The 20,663-nt window shown below is 42.8% G+C and overlaps 2 protein-coding genes across 2 annotated transcripts in view; one reads left to right on the top strand and one right to left on the bottom strand.

Annotated features, from left to right (window-relative positions):
* LOC130112242 (syntaxin-binding protein 1-like) overlaps nucleotides 1-641 on the top strand; it is a 58,605-nt gene extending 57,964 nt beyond the window's left edge. The window contains exon 22 of the mRNA XM_056279524.1: nucleotides 526-641. Within this exon, the coding sequence (XP_056135499.1) occupies nucleotides 526-641 (116 nt within the window). The remainder of the gene's footprint in view (nucleotides 1-525) is intronic.
* A 6,178-nt stretch (nucleotides 642-6,819) lies between these two features.
* LOC130112235 (whirlin-like) overlaps nucleotides 6,820-20,663 on the bottom strand; it is a 127,086-nt gene continuing 113,242 nt past the window's right edge. Inside the window, exons 9-12 of the mRNA XM_056279513.1 lie at nucleotides 10,900-11,620; nucleotides 10,261-10,433; nucleotides 9,287-9,418; nucleotides 6,820-6,996 (exon numbers count right to left, since the gene is read on the bottom strand). Of these exons, the coding sequence (XP_056135488.1) occupies nucleotides 6,820-6,996; nucleotides 9,287-9,418; nucleotides 10,261-10,433; nucleotides 10,900-11,620 (1,203 nt within the window). The remainder of the gene's footprint in view (nucleotides 6,997-9,286; nucleotides 9,419-10,260; nucleotides 10,434-10,899; nucleotides 11,621-20,663) is intronic.

The following is a 20,663-nucleotide window of genomic DNA, read 5'->3' as shown; positions in this document are numbered from 1 at the left end:
AATCTAGTTAAATCCATCTAAGTACTTAGATCTTGTTGACGTGTCTAATGGCAGGGAGTGGAGATTGTTGGATCTCTCATGGGCTTCTAGTTTCATTTTCTCTACGGCTGATTTAGCAGCCTGGGAGAGTTTGGTTTCCTGCTAATGGAATTAAGCATATTTTCTCAGAACTATTGAATGTGCACAACTGACTCCCTAGAGACTTCTTAAAATCTTAATTATTTGAACTGTTTGTAATTATTGTTTTAATGTGTACAGTTTTTTAATCAATTTTGTTCTCCATTTCCAAAATACTCACGTTTTAAAGCATATCATTTCTAATAGTAATTTTCCCTTTTTAATTTAGTATTTTTGTGTTATTTTTAGTGCAAATTAAACCGTTCAACCACAAGTCTTTCATTTTCAATTTGAAAAAAAAAACCAAAAACAAAAACAAACCTTCAACTGGTTTATGAGCATTTGCTGAACTACAGCAGTCTAGAATACATCGAGAGCTGAGCGTGTAGGCTTTCTCCCCCACCACAGGTTCTACACACATACTCACCCCCACCAAGTACCTAAAGGAACTACAACACCCAGATTTCCTGGACCCCAACGCCCTGCCTGAGGGGGCGGAGACTGAGGAGCCGCCAGCAAATTGAGAACACACTCTTAAGTAAAAGCACACGTTGTGTTGTAAATTGTGACCATAGACGGTATTAGAAGTGAACAACATGAGTGCTATAGAAAAGTGAAGCCAAAATATCTCTAGCTCTCTAGTGGTTTTTTAGAGTGCAACTTTTAACCATGCCTAAGCAAGTGGACTGAGCAAGGGACAAACTAAAAAAAATTTAAAAAATCGACCTACATGTCAAATAATGTTTTCCCTTCATGTTAACACCTCTCCTGATACTTATCTTTTGGATAACTGTTTTATTGAAATTATTTGACAATATTCAAAGGCTGTGTTTTTGGGCCTGGAGATAAGTTGATTGACAGTTGATTGACAGACAGTCATGAGCACACACCTTGCAACCGGATAGGGTGGGCATATAATGAGTATGGGCGGGCATACTGCTCCACCTCTACTATGCATACTCTGATTTCAGTTTTAATAGACTGCGAAATTATAAGTAAAATGGTGATATTTTGGCTTCAAAACATCAATATGACGGTGAATAGTATTGTGCTGTCCACTCATATACAGTTAATCTGTGTGAGTCAATGTGCTCCTCCACTCCCAGTTAACCCAACAATGCTCCTTTGCGTTACGTCGGTGAATGATCCCCTTTGCATTTTACATTCATTTCCTATATTTCATAATTTACTTCATCAACAAATGAGCTGGTGGCAATTTCAGCTTCTTGCTTCTATAGCTTTTGATAAAAACTTGTACTGTTGAGGGGATCAAACCTGTGACATTTCGCCATCCAGGATATTTTCCATTGCCATTCGTTTACCGTTCTGGTCACTCCTCGTCTTCTCTCTCTAATGTGTAAAGCTGCACATTTTTTTGTCAACTTATTCACATCTGTGTTGCCCATCACACCCCTGTTCATTCTGTGAAGGACTGTTCCTTGTGATGTGTTTCTCCTCATTCTCACTTGTGGATGATGTTTTTAAAAATTTCTCACCCCACCCACCGATATTATTGCTCGTTTCAAGAAAGTGCGCTTATTTCGTGATTGTAAGACTTGGTATAAGGAATTTTCACTGAACAGGAAAAGAAATCTTAGAACAAGAAACTTAATTTGAGATTATTGTTCCCTTTTTTTTTTAGAGTAAATGTCTTGAAAATAGTCCTATTATCATGAAACGAGCACTTTCTCAAAATAAGCAATATTATCTGCCAGTGGGGTAAGAAAATGTGATTAGCAATATCTTAAAATAAGCATTATGAGGCTTAGAACATGATAGAGTACCAAGCTTATCTTTTTCTACTGTTCCTTGCAATAGTGTGACCTAGAGATGACAGAGTGAAATATTTGAATGTTGAAAAGCACGAAAAAAGTATAAAACAGCTCTTTTATCGGGTTTTATGGGAGTAGCACTTAACAATTTACAATGTAGTTACAATGTAAGTATTTTGAAAAGAAATTGTTTCTTCACTGAATCTGAGGCTACACGTGCTGGCATACCAGGGGGGAAAATGATATCGGAAGGCAATAAGTGACTGTGCATTATTTTCTGTCTTTATTTTTCAGGTTCAACTGAAATCTTCACCCCTGTACGCCTTCTGAAAACCCTGAAAGACTTGGATAAACAAGACCAAGAGCAGTAAAGCTATAAGAACCTATCATAGTCCACCCTCTCATCGTTTCTCTAGAACAGCCATTCACACACCTAAGAATGCCGTGGCCCAATTTGAAATCTAAAAATCTTCTGCAGCCCACCCAACCCTTTAATCCCAATTTTGATCAAAACACGAGAGACTAAGATAAAGTATTTCCCCCTATATATTTGTATTTCATAAATGGAACAATTCTATGTGTAAATGCAAATGTTTAGTCATAGATACTCTATGGTAATTTCAAACTTAATTAAGAAATTTGAAATTTAAAAACGTTTTATTTATTTATTGTATATGACCTCGCGCGGCCCACTTGCAGTACCTCCACGGCCCACCAGAGGGTCGCGGCCCACACTTTGGGAATCACTGTGAAGGGTATGTACACGACTAGTGCTTTCCCTCATCTCCGTAGGACTGTTAGAAAGAAAACATTTATCTCAACCATATCCCACCTCAGGTCTTGACTACTTTTTCACGTAAGCAAGTTTAACTCCTGAACCAAACAGTGTTGAAGTGTCTGTGTGTAGACGTCTTTCTCTGTAAATTCAGCAGACTGTTGGGTGACCAGAGACGGGATTTGTGTCGGTTTGTTGACTAAGTTGTATGGTTGTGAATGGAAGTCTCAAATAAAAAAACAAAAGCATCAGATTTAGAAGAAAAATCTTGTGACGAGATTATTAGACGAGGTTGAGTTTGGTAACAATTTCACAAATTTGCAATGTGTGAAATCCACCTGACAGGATGTGATTGGCAGTTTTTGTCAGCTAATGTAATCTGTTCCCTAACAGATGTCTGACCACTTTCCTGGATTCAAACAGAGCTACCCTTTTCTATTTATTTATTTATTTTGTTTTTACAAGTACAATTAGAGACATCAGCTTTCATGTATTCAGAGGTTTGTGTAGCTTGTAAGCCATCCTGTGTAAATGTTTGATTTACAGTGATGTGTGTGACTATGGAAATGCCAATGTGAAGCTTTGGCCGGTCATTTAAGAGCTAGCTGTAACCCGTAATGACAGGGGATTTACTAGGCTGTTTAATTAGCTTAGCTGTTTGTTCAGCTGCAGCTTCAGCTTCTTCGTCCTTCTCTTTTCTTTTCCCGTAGAGATTAATTTTCCATTCAGTTCCACGTGTGTGAACATAATGTTGTCGTTTTGCAAATTCGCTGTCTGTAGTTGTATAGTGATGTTTGTAATATGTAATCCATCGTGAACGATGAGAGATATCAGTATTATCACACGTCTAATATGCTTGTACGTGAGCGTCTCTGAACAATGCTTTTTGTGCAGATTTGTACGATAACATAATAAAGTGGCTCCCGTTGAACTATGACATTCCCGTGTAGTTTTATGTTTTCAGAGAATTGGCAGAGGGCCGGTCTCTCTACCAAGCACACGTGGGTTAAATCTGAAGGCATACTTTGCTTTCTTCTCAGTCAATATTTGTTACAGGCCTTGACCTCTCTTGTCTCTCTTCGTGGCGCCGCTGACAGACTCCAGCCTTGTGCGCGTGCAGGGAATCCTGATTGGGATAATGGCTTATTTTTTGGATATGACTTTTCGATGGAGGGTAGCGGTGTTTAAAGTCCTCTTTTCTGCTTGCGCTGATGCCTCATTCTTGCCCTGGTTACTCTGTAAAATAGAAGAGATGTTACGAGTATTGATGTAGATGAATACACATAAATTTGAATTTAAAATAAGACACCGATGAATAGGGATAAACCAATATCACTTTTTTTTTTTTTTACCAATTTTGAATATGAATACCAATCCCATCTGGTTAGTTCTGCTGAACAGTGCAGTCCATTGGTTTAGGGTAAAACAATTTCAATGCAATCTATTTTCTGTGTTGTTTTTTTCCCCCCTTCTTCTCACCAGTAAAGAAATACAGGCTTACATGTGCCAAAAATGCAGTTAAAAAAAAAGAGCCTTTTTTCTTTTTATGACGTTACTCATTCGTGCCAGGAGGATTGATAAATGGACTTAATGCAATTAAAAATTAATCCCTGCAACTTTATGCACATAAATTGGATCCTATTTGGGATGACCATCATGATTATTATGTGATTATAGGTCAAGTCCAGCTGTAATAACTTTGGCACTTGGGCCTAACAATTAAAAACCATTAAGCTAACTTATCAAAAATATATTTTTAAAAAATGGCCCTGCCCATTGTGGCTGCAGCCCACCAGAACAACTCCCGATGCTCCTGATGGCCAGTTCGTGCCTATACTCATGGATTTTGCTATCAGGTTTTCTCCCTGAGTAAAGTCTCCGATGCTGCACCATTTCATCCATACCACTACCGGTGCATCTCTATGTGATATGCAATGCTGCAATCTCAGCTTGAGCCACTGGAGAGAGTCACTACCACACATTTCATATCAAAGCTGTCCATCACACAGATAGGTCTACCTTAATGTTTTTGTTCAAGGTGCATTATGGTATGACACGAGGGAAGGAGGAATGGGAGGAATTCTGGACTTTCCACTTTACAGATCAAGACAATGCTGTGTAATTTACTGTGTGAATACATAAAATCATTTCATACAAGCTCACATGTAGGACTACCATTCACGCACAGTGAGCACTTGTGTGCCTGGATAGTAGATAGTCACAGCCAGGGAATCATATTTCTTTTCCTGTGGTAATACCACTCGGCCATCTCTTTGGTCCAGCCTCCATTTATGCAACACTGTTCTGCACTCAAGGCCAAAGGGAGGGAGGCTGTGGAAGATGTTCTGAGTCATTTCAGTACTATGGAGGCAGTATTTCTTTCTTTTTTCTTTACAGATAATACATGAAAAAAACACGTTGACGTCCACGGTAGCCTACTTTCGAATGCATTCTGCACCTTCGTCAGTAACGTACAGAGGGAACTGCACAACTCTGGAGGTTTTTAAGTCTTTATTTGATTAATTTTTTCTCCCATAAGCATGACTTGAGTTAGGCTTGACAACAAACACCATTGAGCAGTTGCCAGAGGGGTCAACATTTTATAATACTTAGCCACCCATCACTCTGTGTACCAGATAATGAGGCTGCGCTTTAGAAACTCGTTTATCTGAGATGCACCTCTGTTGTAAAACTCACATTTCTTGCAAACTAATGACCCGTGTGCACCAGAGATTCAGGACGCTGCAGATGAGGGGTTAATACTGAGGGTCACACATTGTGTGTGTCTGTTTATTCTCTTATGGGCACTTCTGAGAGGAATGGTAAAAGGTAAAGGGACCATACATAGGAAATTTATCAGCAGCTACATTAGCCATGAAGGGGTAACGTATTTTAATCCAGGCAAAACTGTCTAATCTCTCACCATTTATATATATCTATATATTAATATACATCTATAAACCTATATACAACCTATACAGTGCCAATATATGTAATATATGCACAGTTTGCATTCACAAAAAAACAATCTGATTTATAGAGCATTCAAAATACTACTCTTAAATCCACTAAGATAAGACCCAGAATATTTCTTTACATACATTTTGTGTTCATATTCTCAATAGATCCTTAAAGCCAAACCCCTTGGGATTTCCCCACTCCCCCTCCATGTCAGTTTATATTGCACAAGTTCTCATCCTGGGGTTATGTATTCACTTTACAAAAATAAAATAACTATCAGATGTCAGTTAAACCCCCTTTCTGAGCCAAATGCGTCATACATTATTGATATATTCAGAAGTCACAAGTAAGGAAAATAAATTAATATGTTTGTCACTTATCAACAGAATGACTTTTTTTTCTTTTCTTTTTAAAGGGCAGACTAGCAGCCGGCTAAAACCTCATGCAACTGGCCTGTTTCCCTGAGCCGTTCTATAGCACGGCGTTTTTATTTATCTATTTTATTTTTTTGGTTTGTGACATCCGAAAATGAAACAAACCCAAGGCATGCTGCCCTGTCACAATCCAGACTATACTTTCAGGGATCATTTCTATACTTCTTAATTTGAGAGATGTGTCGGTGACCTTTGACCCCAATATATTTCCCCTTTTCATTATAATGTAGAGAACCCCTTTAGCTGTTAGATTCCATGTGAACTTAGATTTTTGCATTAGAAAAAAAAATCCAACCATGGTTATACTGTACACCATCAAATATTACATTAAGTCATATGGTCATGTCATGTAGCATGTAGTGGCTGTAAGATATCTATAGAAATAATCCTACAGCTGACATCGCCGCATAAGTTTTTCGATCAATACACGGCATATTGATGTTCAAATAGCTCCTGGGATTGTCTGATGTATCCCATGTGGTGACCTGCTGAGTTGCCACCGTCAGCAGGTGAAGACAAATACTTGGATCATTTTCAATTTCAGTCAATGGCAATTTCAAAAATATTGCAATAATCAATGCCCCATGTCTTAATCAACAAGATATGCAGAAATGTCAAAGTGCAATCAGCAAGTTTCCTGCACATCTCTCTGGCTCTCACACTGAAAACAAAGCAGCAACATCTAATGGCAATGATCACAGGGACTATATTCTGATTATTCGGCTTCCGTTAGAAATATGACGTCTCTGGCAAAATCCTGCTAGAGTTCTGGCTCTGCCACCAGGAAGTCAATATAGTCCTTCTCTTTGGTCTTGAAGGCCTCTGCGATGATGCGAGCAGCATCCCTGTGCTCCCGGCCCCTCAGGGAAATGCCATTGACCTCCAGAATCACCTGACCCACCTTCAACTGGCCGCAGCTGTGGGCCGAGCCACCCTTCTGTTTATAGAGGCAAGAGGGACCAGAAGAAAAAAGAGAAACATGACAGATGAGTGGTTGAGGAAAAAAAGAAATCTGAACATCGATGACTAAGCTGACAAGTGGTTTGGTACATGAGAGAGAGAGAGAGAGAGAGAGAGAGAGAGAGAGAGAGAGAGAGAGAGAGTGTGTGTGTGTGTGTGCACGCATGCAGTAATGGACCTCAGCTTGTTCTCTGCTGATAAAGTGAACAGAGCTGTGAGGCTTTCAGGGGGATGGCTGCCTTCAGTAGAAACATTACATTCACTCCAACAGAAAAACACCTGTTGAACAGAGACAACCTGACAGCTTTCTGCTTCTGACCATCCAATAATCCAACCAACCATCCATCCATCCATCCATCCATCTGTTCATCCATCCATCGTTGTCCAACTGATCATCTGTCCATCCATTCATCCATTTGTCTGACCATCCATCCATCCATCCTCCATCCATCAATCTGGCCATCAATTCATCTGTCTGTCCATCCATCCATCCATCCATCCATCCATCCATCCATCCATCCATCCATCCATCCATCCATCCTTCCATTATGCATCCATCTGACCAGCTGTTCATCAGTCCATCTCTTCATCTATTCATCTATCCACAAATCCATCTGTCTGTCCATTATCTTATTTTTCAAAAAATTTTGGGGGGGGGGGTTCCCCCTTTTTCTCCCCAATTGTATCCAGCCAATTACCCCACTCTTCCAAGCTGTCTCGGTCACTGCTCCATCCCCTCTGCCAATCCGGGGACGGCTGCGGACTACCACGTCTCCTCCGATACATGTGGAGTCGCCAGCCACTTCTTTTCACCGGACAGTGAGGAGTTTCACCAGGGGGGCGTAGCACATGGGAGGATCACGCTATTCCCCCCAGTTCCCTCTCCCCCCTGAACAGGTGCCCCAACTGACCAGAGGAGGCGCTAGTGCAGCAACCAGGACACATACCCAAATCCGGCTTCCCACCTGCAGACACGGCCAATTGTTTCTGTAGGGATGCCTTACCAAGCCGGAAGTAACACGGGGATTCGAACCGGCGATCCCCATGTTGGTAGGCAATGGAATAGACCACTATGCTACCCGGATGTCCCGTCTGTCCATTAATTTGTCGATCGATCTATCCATCCATCTGTCCAATTCTTAACTATATTAATCATTCCTATAAGCATGGAGAACGGAAAACAGGCACACCAAAATGATCTGACTCCATCTTAAACTCTGTGCTAAACATGTTTTTTTTCAGGATTGTATCCATCCTTAAAATAATAGCTGCTGGATATCACAATAGACTGCATATGTGTTTATATATGGACTGCTGGACTTTCTTTGCTGTTTCATCACATTTATCAGAGCTGTTCTGTGGCCAGAAGCAGAAGGCTTGGTGCCAGATGGCTGTACATTGTGAGAGTACATTTACTGTATATTGTGACTCTCTCCCTCCCAGTCATTGGTCTCAATCAATTTGCCAAGCTGCCTAGTTAGTGGGTTAAAAAAGCCAAGCCAATTTACAATAACCTCACACAGTCCCTTGAAAATTCCATAGTCTTTGAATCTCCGACAAAAATAATTTATTTTCCTTTACTTTGTTCTATCTTTCTTCTGTACCAGAGTTTTGTTGTTGACATCGTACTATGTCTGCACCCTGTGCAGCCGGCTGGCAAGAACCACTGGATCATTATTTATTCTGAGGCCTTTGACATGATCGGGATACAACCTGCTAAAGGCACTCATCTCTGTCCCGGGTTGGAACCATTATAGATGCCATTGTGTTGGATGAGCCTGTTAATGACCGTCTGGGCCACCGGTGTGCTGACATTCACTGGCACAGAAAGTAAGATTCATGGAGGCAGGCGAAGGGAGTCATTGTTATGGAAATCATCGCACCACTACAAAAAACTCCTCAAGTATGCTTTGCCCTTAACAGAAGAACTGGGAGTGACTGATGGGACGACTGAGGCCATATCTTATCAAAGGACGTGTTGATGATATTGCCTCTCTCGCCCTAAACAAAATAGTTGTGTTGTGGAAATCTCCCTTTCATCTCTTTTGTCATTGTGCACAGCAGGACTAACAAAAAAACAACAACAAAGAAACAATAATCTAAAACACCCCGGGGCAATGAAATATCAGCACAAGGACAAATGCAAAGGTTTTAAAAAAATAAATAAATACACAAAAGCAATATCACCGACATCACAGGTTGTCATGCAATCTTCTGTGTGATGTTGTGTAAAAGTTTCTGAAAGATTTTTTTTTATTCTTATTCACCTGTATGGTGACTATTCGTGGTAATGGCTGGCGTGTGTTGGCTCCTCCCTCTATGGCGATGCCGAGGGTGCTAGCATTTTTTGCTACTCGTACCAGGGTGGTGGCGGGCATTAGGACTGGGGAGCAGGTCTGCTGGATGTCAACAGTAGTGATAAGAACAGAGTATGAGGGGTCTTTATTGCAATGTCTTGCTGCCCCAAGATAAATTGCAAGTGCAGAAAAAAAACTCGCTTGTTTTAACCAGTTTACAGCAAAATATGGGGGGAGTTAACCTCACAAAACAACAGAATGAGTGCAGGAAAATTCAGAATAACTGGAAGACAGTTTGAAAAGTGCACTGACAACTCATATGACTCTAAGTTTATTGTCCTAATGCTGTCAACCCTAGTTATCTGGTATTTCAGTTAGACTATCAATACAACACCATTATGGAGGGGTTGTATGGTAAGGAAATAGGCTTTTGTTCTCGTTTGTCCTCAGTAAAAGAAACAAACTAAAAAAAAAGAAGAAGCATGCACTAACCCAGGAGGAGAAAATTATTTTGCAATGAAACACAAACTGACCATTAAACAAGAAAAACTGGGCATATTCTAAAACAATGGTGTCTTAATACTCCATTGCAGATTGTTACTTTTATCAGTTTCTTCATTAGACACACGTACGGATGTTTTCTCGCCGAGGACTACGTTAGTGCTCAGCGAATCTCTTTTATTCAAAGATTTTTCAAGATGCGCTAGTTTAACCTTTGTTTCTAAAGATGAATACTGACATTCAGTCGACATTATGATTCTAATCTAAGAATACTTTGAGAACAAATTCAGTTGTGCTGGAAGGTTAAGGTATTTACAACATTTAAAGATTTTTTTTCACATTTTTTATGCTAGTAAGTTTTACAACTAATAGTATGGTTAATAACTTAGGTGAAGGATATTTGTTAACATTATAACCAAGAACTTGAATGCTGCAGGCCTCACCTGACCCACGGCCGGTAGGGTATTTGTATGGGCCCCTGGGGGCTCCATATGGCCCTGCTGGCTCTTGCTAGGTCGAGGGCTGCCATCCTTGCTCAGACCCCCCGCCTCGGCTATGTCCACCCCGCTGTCCTCACTCAGAGTCTGTCCGCTGTCTGACAGCTGGGACAGAGTGGCTCCTGGACAACACACCATGCTGTTATTATGCAAATATAGAATGCATGATGGTGTTCTGTCAATAGCCAATCTAATTTGTTTTTTTTGTCACGGCATACCATGCCTGGCAACCAAAACACATGCAGAGACTGATGCACTAGCTTACATACATACTGCCAGTAACATGGCGACATACTTGTCAGCAGTCTGAAATGTGTTGCACGCACACAGATGAGGATGTGTGTAACAAACACAGACTCACTCACATGGGGCACATCGCACATTGTACATAGCATAATGTATCACATATATACACATCCACATCCACATCAACATCCATACACATGCACATAGACATACGTGCATTCATGTACACAAATGTATACATACTACATATATATACACACTATATATATATATATATATATATATATATGTATAATGAAAATCCCACATCCACTCACTTTCAAACACATACACACACACCTCTTTGTTGGGTCTGCGGTCTTGAGTCTGCAGACAGCCTGTTCATGTTTGCCATGTGAGCGTTCTGGTTTAATGAAGGGGAGCAGGGAGGCTCAGGACTACAGGGAGGAGGAGCGGACATAATGAGGGAGGGACAGGGGGAGGGGCAAGGTGAGGGGTGAGGGGACGGATGTGGAGACAGCCTCGGAGACACGGTCTTGGAAGTGGGTGCCGACTTAGCTGAGACAGAAGGCTTTTCATAGGAGAAAGATCTGGAGGAGAACTTGATGGATGCCTCTGGTTTGGGCGGGCCAGACAGCTCCCAGCGGTGCAGGAAGCCGGGGCAGGTGTGGTGTCCCGAGCTGGGGCGGTTCTGGTGGGTGGGGTGTTGGTGAGGATGGTGTTGGTGGGTGTAGAGATGAGGGTGGTGTTCCAAGGTGGAGGGTTGCTGGGAGCTGTGGCAGACATGATGGAGGGAGTTCAGGGAGGCATGGTGGCCCATGTCAGCACAGGTGCGGCAGATGGAGGCGGATTGCTGGCTTGTGGGGAGAGATTTGAGGGACTTGTAGAGGCAGTCCTGGTGCAGCCTGGTGGGTCCGGTGAAGACCAGGCTGGTACTGGGCTTGGCAAACCTAGAAGAAGGCCGCCTGGTGAGCTCCCTCTCCCTGGAAGCTCGACTCGGACCGTGGGGAGGAGGTGGTGTGAAGGGCGGCGGAGATTCAACTGAAAACTGCACTTCCTCCTATGAACAAACAAAGTTAATCCTTCCTTTGCATGGCATTTGCTACATTTTATTCATGATCATGTGGCATGGTAAATTCTGAGGGTGCACAGTATTGAATTTACTGCAGATATCTAATAACCAATCATTTCCATGGTAATTTTGCCCGATACCAATATTTTTGGTTTTATTGCAATACCACCATGTGTTTTGGCTTCCACCGGTGTAGTTTATCTATTATCATACTGTAGCTGTGATGTTTAGTGCATATGCAGACGTTTATAAAACACTGCTTTATTACTAACAGTCCCGATTTATTACTAAATGCTACACCATTTCCAAGTGTCTGTAGTCACTGAAGGAAATGAACACAAATTACTTCATCTTAAATGGAGAAAACATGTACCATTTACTGTGATGTGACATTTTCAGACATCTTTACTCTCACATTTGTTCTCCACCAGATTCGATACTTAAAGCGTCTCTGTAAAATGTGCCTATCGCACTGTCGTCTCAAGTGCAAACTATTTGTTGTAAAGTGTCTTGATGCATGTTCAGTAATCCAGGTAAGAAAATCAAAGAAGGTTGAATCAGTTCATCTGGATACAACGTTTATTGTAGTCCATGGGCCAGACCGGATATTGGTACTATCTGGGTGGGCAAATTCTAGTTGTGATTTTTTTATACCTATACATCCCTAGTTTATGTTTTGATATGATAGACCTCTCAGACTGGTAGCTTTGTAGTGGTTATCACCTCAGTAAGTAAACCACCCCCTAAACCACCCCCTAAAGTAAACTGCATTTTTGCCGCAGGTGCATATCCTGGTTTAGGCTCATGGTCAAGACACTTTTCAATGTTTTATAATATTGTGTTTGGTATGATTTTAAAGGGTGCTTTCTAAGCTTTTATTCAAGCCCACTGTTGAAGCTCTCTGACAAACATATAGGTCACTGGAGTTCTTCAAACCATCAAAAACACAAATTTTTCTACAATTTTCGCCTAAACTATAAATTTTATTTAAGCCCTGTGGTATCAGGGAACATCAGAGATGCAAAAGACAAAAACTGGAATACTCACAGGACTCCAAGGATTTAGGAAATGTATACTATACCCATACTATTTCATTGTTAGATGTGATTTCAGGCCTAAAATAAGAGGAATGACTCTGGCCGAAATTTCTCAAGTTGTCGTCATAGGTTTGTTAGGTAAATGTAAAATTGTGTTCCCATAGCTCTTTAAGTATGCCTTGCCAAGTAAGTGTAAATGTATGAACATTTTTGGCCACACCTATAGCAGGTAAGTAAGGTAGGTAAGTTTACAACCAAGTTGTTTCCACAGGTAGGCTATAAAAGGTAAGAAAGGTAGGTAAGTGTATAACCATGTTGTTTCCACAGGTAGGCTATAAAAGGTAAGAAAGGTAGGTAAGTGTATAACCATGTTGTTTCCACAGGTAGGCTATAAAAGGTAAGAAAGGTAGGTAAGTGTATAACCATGTTGTTTCCACAGGTAGGCTATAAAAGGTAAGAAAGGTAGGTAAGTGTATAACCATGTTGTTTCCACAGGTAGGCTATAAAAGGTAAGTAAGGTAGGTAAGTATATAACCATGTTGTTTCCACAGGTAGGCTATAAAAGGTAAGTAAGGTAGGTAAGTGTATAACTATGTTGTTTTCACAGGCAGGCTATAAAAGGTAAGAAAGGTAGGTAAGTACAATATATGACTATTTTTTCCCCCACAGGTATGTGAGGGAAGTATGCCAGGTAAAGTTTGTCACAAGTAGTTTAATTTGTTAAGATGTACGTATATGAACAACTTCATTCAAAACGTGTCCAGTATTTCAGAACAATATTAATACAATGTAATCTACCCTTCCTGAGACACCATGCCATCTGTGACTACAGTTCAACATCATCAACATCAATGTCATCCACATCTGAGTCCGTCAGCTGTGCAACAGGCTCTTCCTCACTACGTTGGTTGGAACAAGTTTGTAATTTACACAGGTTTGTGCGCTTCAGGCCGTTGTTGAGGCATGTGCACTCTGGTAGTTGGCACGACCTCACACACTTGCAGGACATCAGCTGCAAGACAGCATCTGGTGCTGGAGAACCACTCATCCACTGGATCTCAAGCTGCCCCTCATCGTCTGTGGTCCATCCATGGTCCTTGGGGCTTGGTACAGATGGCTGGGCTTGAAGAGAGCGTTTCCAGATTGCAGCCTGATAGTTGGCACGAAGAGAATGCATTGATAGGCAATCCTTGCATGGTGGAAACTGACTAGACTCTACCTCCCCACGTTTGATGCAGAAACGTTGGTACCGAAGCACGTTGACATCTGTAGTGTGTGTGGAGGGTACATACATGTGGCACGTGATTTCCTGCAGTTTCTTGAAGAGCTCATCAGACACATCCCAAACACGGCCAAGTTCAAGGAAGGCTTCTTGGTATGTCCTGTCTGACTTCATCTGTTTCAGGGTGCTCACTTTCCCACGTCCTGCAAATGCGCTAACAGTGTCGCAGCCGGTGAATGCATGCATACCAATCAAGGCACCAGCAACACTATCACCAAGTGATTGGCAGAGTTTGGTGATGTCCAGGAACCTTGTCCGGCTCTGTGTGCCACATTTTTGGTATACTTGGCATGGGATGTCTTACTCAAACCTAGAGTCAGCACCAGAACATCTGTGTCATCAGCTGTGATGATCACAGCCTTGTAGCCAGACTCTGCTGCGTGATGAGCATGCAATATCATGCGGGTGTCAGCCTCCTCCTGAGAGGATTTGAGCTGTGTTACTTCCTCCCACTTGTTCTTGCTGATTTTTGAAGCAGACCTCTTCACAGGTAACATACAAGGTCTTGTCTTTTAGCTTTTGTCTGTGCTTGGATGCTTTCCATTCTTCAACCAAGAACTTGATTAGGCTGGCTTTGCTGGCAGCACTGCAGAGTAGTTTTCTCCACTGCTGGATGTTATGGCCGGAAACAATACTCCTAAACTTGATCCCCAAGTCTGCACCTCTGTTCACCCTTTCTGCATTTTTGATTGACATGTCCTTGTAAACATAAAAGACCACGTCAATGCATTCACTCTTGGCACCTTCATGTAGGACCCTAGCTAGTATTGATTCTACCAGCTGTGCAAATGTCTTGTCATTCCCTTTCATCTTTTGCACCAAGCTCATTCCATCGATGATAGTTGTTGATGGTTCTGGAATGACTTCTGCTGGGGCAACACTCTTTTCCAACTCTCTGGCGAGAGCCACCTTGTTAGTCTTGTGGAGAGATCCATACCCATTAGCTAGGGCCCATGGCAGTGGTCCCAGGGGATGAGCTAACACATCGCTGATATGTAGCTCTCAACTCTGGGCCACCAGAACCATGTGGCCAAACAGATTCCTATCTGCCTTAAGAACTACTACCTTGGCTTGCCCTTTGCTGTGTGGTTTCTTTTGAATCTCTGAGAATGTTTTCAGCTTCTTTTTTCCATCTTGTCATGGAACTGTGTAATTGGTGGTGTTGTCTCAAGACGTTCATGTTTGAAGGCTTGATATGCTTCCTCTCCTATCTTTCGGGCCTCAAGCAGGTCGTTGGCCACATCTGGCGGGGCAACAGTGGCACTTGACAAGCTGACAAACTTATATAGGTCTGGACTCAGCGGATTCACCCAGCAGTTTTCCAGGATATCAACAATGTACTGTACATCAACCTCATCGCTTTTGATCCGGGGCAGTTGTAAGTCCGGGTGATTGAGCTGAGAATCGCCTCGACCCACCATCTCAATCAGTTGCCTCAGGTAGGCACTGAGGTACTCTGATATTAAGAAGTACTTGGAGACAACTCCAAACTTGAGGATGAAGCCTTTTGTTCCTCCAGGTGTTTGCGTGTCCTTGTGTACTGTCTCCTCGATGGTCTGATCAACAGGAATTCACCCAAAAGGATTTTGGCTGCCAATTTGGACAGAGAAGCTGGACATGCACTTCAGGGTGTTCCACAGGCAGTTGCGTCATCTTGGCATAGTAGTAGGACAGGTAGCGAGCGTAGTTGAGCGTGTCATAAGCAAAACACCAAGGGATCATCTCTCGGATGCATGCAAGATGCAACATCCAATTGCCTTCTCTGGAAGCTCGAATCAGGCCCAACATAATCTCTGTCATATCAAGGTATGACATCCAAAAGGCTGAAGGACCATGCTGGGACTGGAGGGAGTCTAGGTAGACCTGGAACAGTTCCATGGTGCGGTTGATTGAAACATTCTCAAGAAGTTGTTGGAGTGTTGCCTGACGGATGTCACAATGGAAGTTGTCGATGCTTCTCAGGGCTTCTTCAAGGTGGCAAACCTCTGTTGGATGTTGGTCTTTAAGCCACTGAAGAAAGCCTTTCCAGGCAAGCCGCATCAGTGCTTCGTAAACAAGCTTGTGTAGCCTGACAGCTCTGTTGTACTTTCTGCCTTCCATCACACCAGCTACTGACCCCTCAGCAATGACACCAGATTCCACACAGAGGTCCCTCAACCCCGCATCTTTAAAACGTTTCCCCAGAATGGAAAGAAGATTGCAAATGGTGTGGAACACACCCATCCTGATAACAATGTTGTTGAACTTGTCATGTTTCCACACGATTCCTGTTGCTTTGGCGTAGAGTGCTTGGTCAAACACACAGACAATTGTCTTTAACTGCAGGGATTCCATGATGGCTACTGTCTGGTTAAGTATTTTGTACACCGTAGACAACTCTGTAGCAGGAGCATTTATTGTTGGCAGGTAGCTCACAGTATCCTTTATCACTGTGACATCATTGCGGACCTGGATGTTAAATCCAGTCCAGCTGCTCACTGTCTGAGCTTCTGGGGCAGACATTCGAGCAAGCACCTAGACAAGATTTTTTTTCTTTTGCAGTCTGGATCTGTGTGGTAGTGCCAGCATCTAGACATGGGGTGATTGGTGGCCCAATTCTTTGTCCAGAATTATAGATGGGCAGCATCACTGCTTTGGGGCTGATACTTCTCTCCTTCTCTCCTGACTCAAGATGAACATAGCCAGCTATATGTAGCCCGTGGAATTAGATTCCACACAGGACACAATTACTTCCGGGGTTCTTGTAGCTTTAATTTTATTGTTTGAACCTTCGAATGCAGATCGTTTTACTGAGTGCATACATTCCTGTGTCTTTCGAGCAAACAGCTCATAAATGTTCACAGATGTGGCAAGTTTAACAGAAAAGATTTCAAAAAGGGAAATAATAAATACAAAATACGGTGCAAAATACGGCAGTGGACTATGTACGTTAAACAGGGTTTAACAAAGACATGTGGAACTTCCTGAAGATCGCGCAACTTCTCACTCTGTCAGTTACCTTTAAACAGAATTAAAATGCATATAAAACCGTTACATCCCAAATACAATGGCATGGTGTGGCTTTATTCACGCCAACATTACCTTGTCATGCCTGCAATGGCGAACAGCGGTCGACGGCTCGCGCCCAAAATCACCGAACATCAACTCCAGTAGCGTCTAAATCAAACCATCTTGTCAAATTACCGACATACAATATTGTTTGGAATAATGTTACAGGTATATTTCACAAGATATTTACCCTTACTTACTACGGAGTCAGAGCACTGTCACACCGCAATCTTCAGGCGCTCCACACAAGAAAAAAAGAAAGAATACCCAAGATGCACTTGGATAACTTGCACGGAGTTACAATAAAAGTCCGCCACTGCCACTTACTGGTCAAAACATGCAATGACAACCAAAACTATAAAAATACACTCACAATCTGCCTCACAATTTAAATACATCAAATGACATTTTACATGTCTTGACAGTGTAACAATTACATATATTAACAGTTAAACTACACTAAATTTAAGTGGAAAATCTTTTAACATATTTAACAGATTTACCACCCGGCTACATACTCCCCTGCAAATATAGTCAACGTCCTCGGTGACTACGAAACATGAACTGACTCAAATACTCCCTGCAAGGCCTTTTCAAAGAGAGCAGCACCCAGGCTTGTCAAAACCTTAGAGACCATGTCTGTGCTGACTGAGACTGCATTACAGGCTGACTTTGGCAGATGAAATGGGTTTGAATGAGATCCAGCCATTTCCCGCTTGCTTTTCCTAATGGCAGGTTTAGGTGCATAGGTTCTACGTCCTGCTCCACCAGCATCCTCTGTTAGTGCGGGCCTGTCCCTGTTTTCAATAATGGGCAAGTCACTGTCGCTAACGTTTGGATGCACATCATTAACACATTCTGTTTCTGTGCCACAATTTCTCATATCTGAATAACCTTCCTCAGGTCCTTCACCGTCACTCTCATCTGTGGGTGCTGTCACAGGTAAACTAACACTTTCTGCTGCAAGAGGCAGGTTAGGTACTTGCACAAGCCGGCGAGGGATGACTTCCTCAACAATAACAAAATCAGCCTCAGGTGACTCAGGCTCATCCTCAGCTACAGGCTGTGTAGTGGTCTGTAACCTAGTTCTAGTTCTTGGTTTGGGAACTGGTTTCGCACAAGGTCGCAACTCTGACCTATGAACTCTTTTAATGGGACCTCCCTCAAAAGGTTCAACAGTGTGAGTGGTACCCTGGATGTCAACTACCTTGTAGACTGTTGAGGTCCATGTGTCCTGAATCTTATGTCTACCTGGGGGTCTGTGACGTAGGAAAACCAACTGACCAATGTCCACAGGAGGACAATACACCTTCTCATTTTGCAGTGAGATCTCAGCTGCCTTCTGCTCTGAGTACTCTCTGGCTCTCTCATGTGCCTGTCGGAGTCTCTCCTGATGAACAGACAACCAATCCTGTTTCCTGTCTGACACACACTCACGCCCTAATAAAGCATCTACTGGGAGATGTGGCTGTACCCCGAAAAGCAAATAATAACGCGAGTACCCTGTGGTGGAATGACGAGTGACATTATAGGCATATACTACTTCAGACAGATGCTCTGGCCAACGCTTTTTTTTCTCTGGTGGGAGTGTCCTTAACAAGTCATGGAGTGTGCGATTGTATCTTTCACACTGACCGTTTCCCTGTGGCCTGTAGGGAGTTGTCCGTGTCTTTTTAACCCCATAGAGTTTGCACAGCTCTGCTATAATTTCACTCTCGAAATTTCGACCTTGGTCTGAGTGCAGTTTCTCTGGGACCCCATATTTCATGAACCACTCCCTGAGCAAAACTTTAGCTGTAGTGTCAGCCTTCTGGTCTTTGGTAGCATACGCTTGTGTGAACTTTGTAAACACATCGGTCACAACAAGGACATTTTCACGGCCATCTGAAGCTGCCTCCAACACTGTAAAATCAACAGCCACCACTTCTAGAGGTCGGGAGGCCAGGAATGCCTGAACTGGAGCATGGATTTTTGGCTGAGGCATCTTGGTCAAAATGCACCGCTCGCAGTTTTTAACCCAGCTTTCCACATCCTCGCATAGCCCTACCCAAAAACACCTCCCTCTTAGCAAGTTTACAGTGCACTCTATGCCCTGATGTCCCATGTTGTTATGTACATTTTCTAGAACTTGGTCCCTCAAACAACTAGGCACGAGTAACTGCCACACTTCTCCATGACGTGGGTCTGTGATAACCCTGTACAACAACCCTTCTCGTTGTTGTATGCATCTCCATTGTTTCAACAATCTTTTCACTTGACTAGACAGGGCTGCTCTCTCTCTGGGACATGGCCTCCTCCCCCGATCCCAAAATGCCCTAAACTCTTTTAGGGTGGGGTCACCGGCCTGAAAACCTACCAGCTCCTCTCTGGTATAACCTGGCAGTGTGGGGGTGTTGCCCTGTTTAGTACCTGTCTCACCAGACCTCGACTCCCCAGCACGGATCTGTCTCACTTTGTAACACTCCAGACCTCTAGAGACAAGACCAGGATCCAGAACTGTTCCTCGCTCAATCAGGTTACACACAGTGATACAGTCGTCAAAATCCGAGTCAGGGTCTGTTTCAGGCTCCCCTGCAAACTCCTGCCTAGAGAGAGCATCTGCGGCGGCATTACTGCAACCAGGACGGTACTTAACCTCGAAATCAAAAACAGACAGTTGCGCTACCCACCTCTGCTCTATAGCACCTAACTTGGCTGTCTTGAGGTGGCAGAGGGGATTGTTATCAGTCAGGACAACAAACTTTGAACCAAGCAAGTAACCCCTGAATTTTTCAGCAACTGCCCATTTTAAGGCAAGCAACTCCAACTTCATGCTACTATAATTTCGGTCATTCTTCTCAGCCTGGCGTAGTCTGCGGCTAGCATATGCTAGGACACGTCTGGTGTCACCTTGCTGCTGACACAATACAGCGCCTAATCCATGCTGACTAGCATCTGTCTCAACTACAAATGGTTGTGTGAAATCGGCAAAACCCAAAATGGGAGCAGAGGTAAGTTTTTCCTTTAACTGCTCAAAGGAAGAGTCACACTCTGGTGTCCACATATTACTAAACTGGTGACCTACTTTCCCTGTTTTTTTCACACCTGAACATTTGTTGACTAGGTCATGCAGTGGCCCGGCAATCTGTGAGAAGCCTCGAATGAATCTCCTGTAGTAACTACAGAAACCCAAGAACGACTGCAGCTCTTTGGCAGTGGTTGGGACCTTCCAGTTCTTAACAGCAGAGACCTTGGAGGGGTCAGTTCCTATACCTTCTGCTGACACCTGATGACCCAAAAACTTAACTGACTGTTGTAGAAAAGCACACTTCTGCAACTTCACCTTAAGGCCCGTCTCTGCCAGTCTCTTAAACACAGTCTCAAGTCTCTCCAAATGCTGCTCAAATGTCTCTGAAAAAACCAAGATGTCATCTAGGTAGACCAGGAGTATCTGAAAAATGAGATCATTCATAGTAACTTGCATAAGTCTCTGAAATGTAGCTGGACCGTTACAAACACCAAAAGGCATTCTCACGTACTCATACAGACCAAACGGTGTAGTAAATGCAGTCTTAGTCCGATCTCTCTCATGCATAGCTACCTGGTGGTATCCGCTCGCCAGATCTATGGTCGAAAAGAACTTTGCCCCTCTCAGCGCATCAAAACTCTCATCAATTCTCGGGAG

Source organism: Lampris incognitus, chromosome 1 (assembly GCF_029633865.1).
Source record: "Lampris incognitus isolate fLamInc1 chromosome 1, fLamInc1.hap2, whole genome shotgun sequence".
Lineage (NCBI taxonomy): Eukaryota > Metazoa > Chordata > Actinopteri > Lampriformes > Lampridae > Lampris > Lampris incognitus.
Note: the sequence above shows the minus strand (reverse complement) of the source record. Positions and strands in the feature narration are given on the sequence as shown.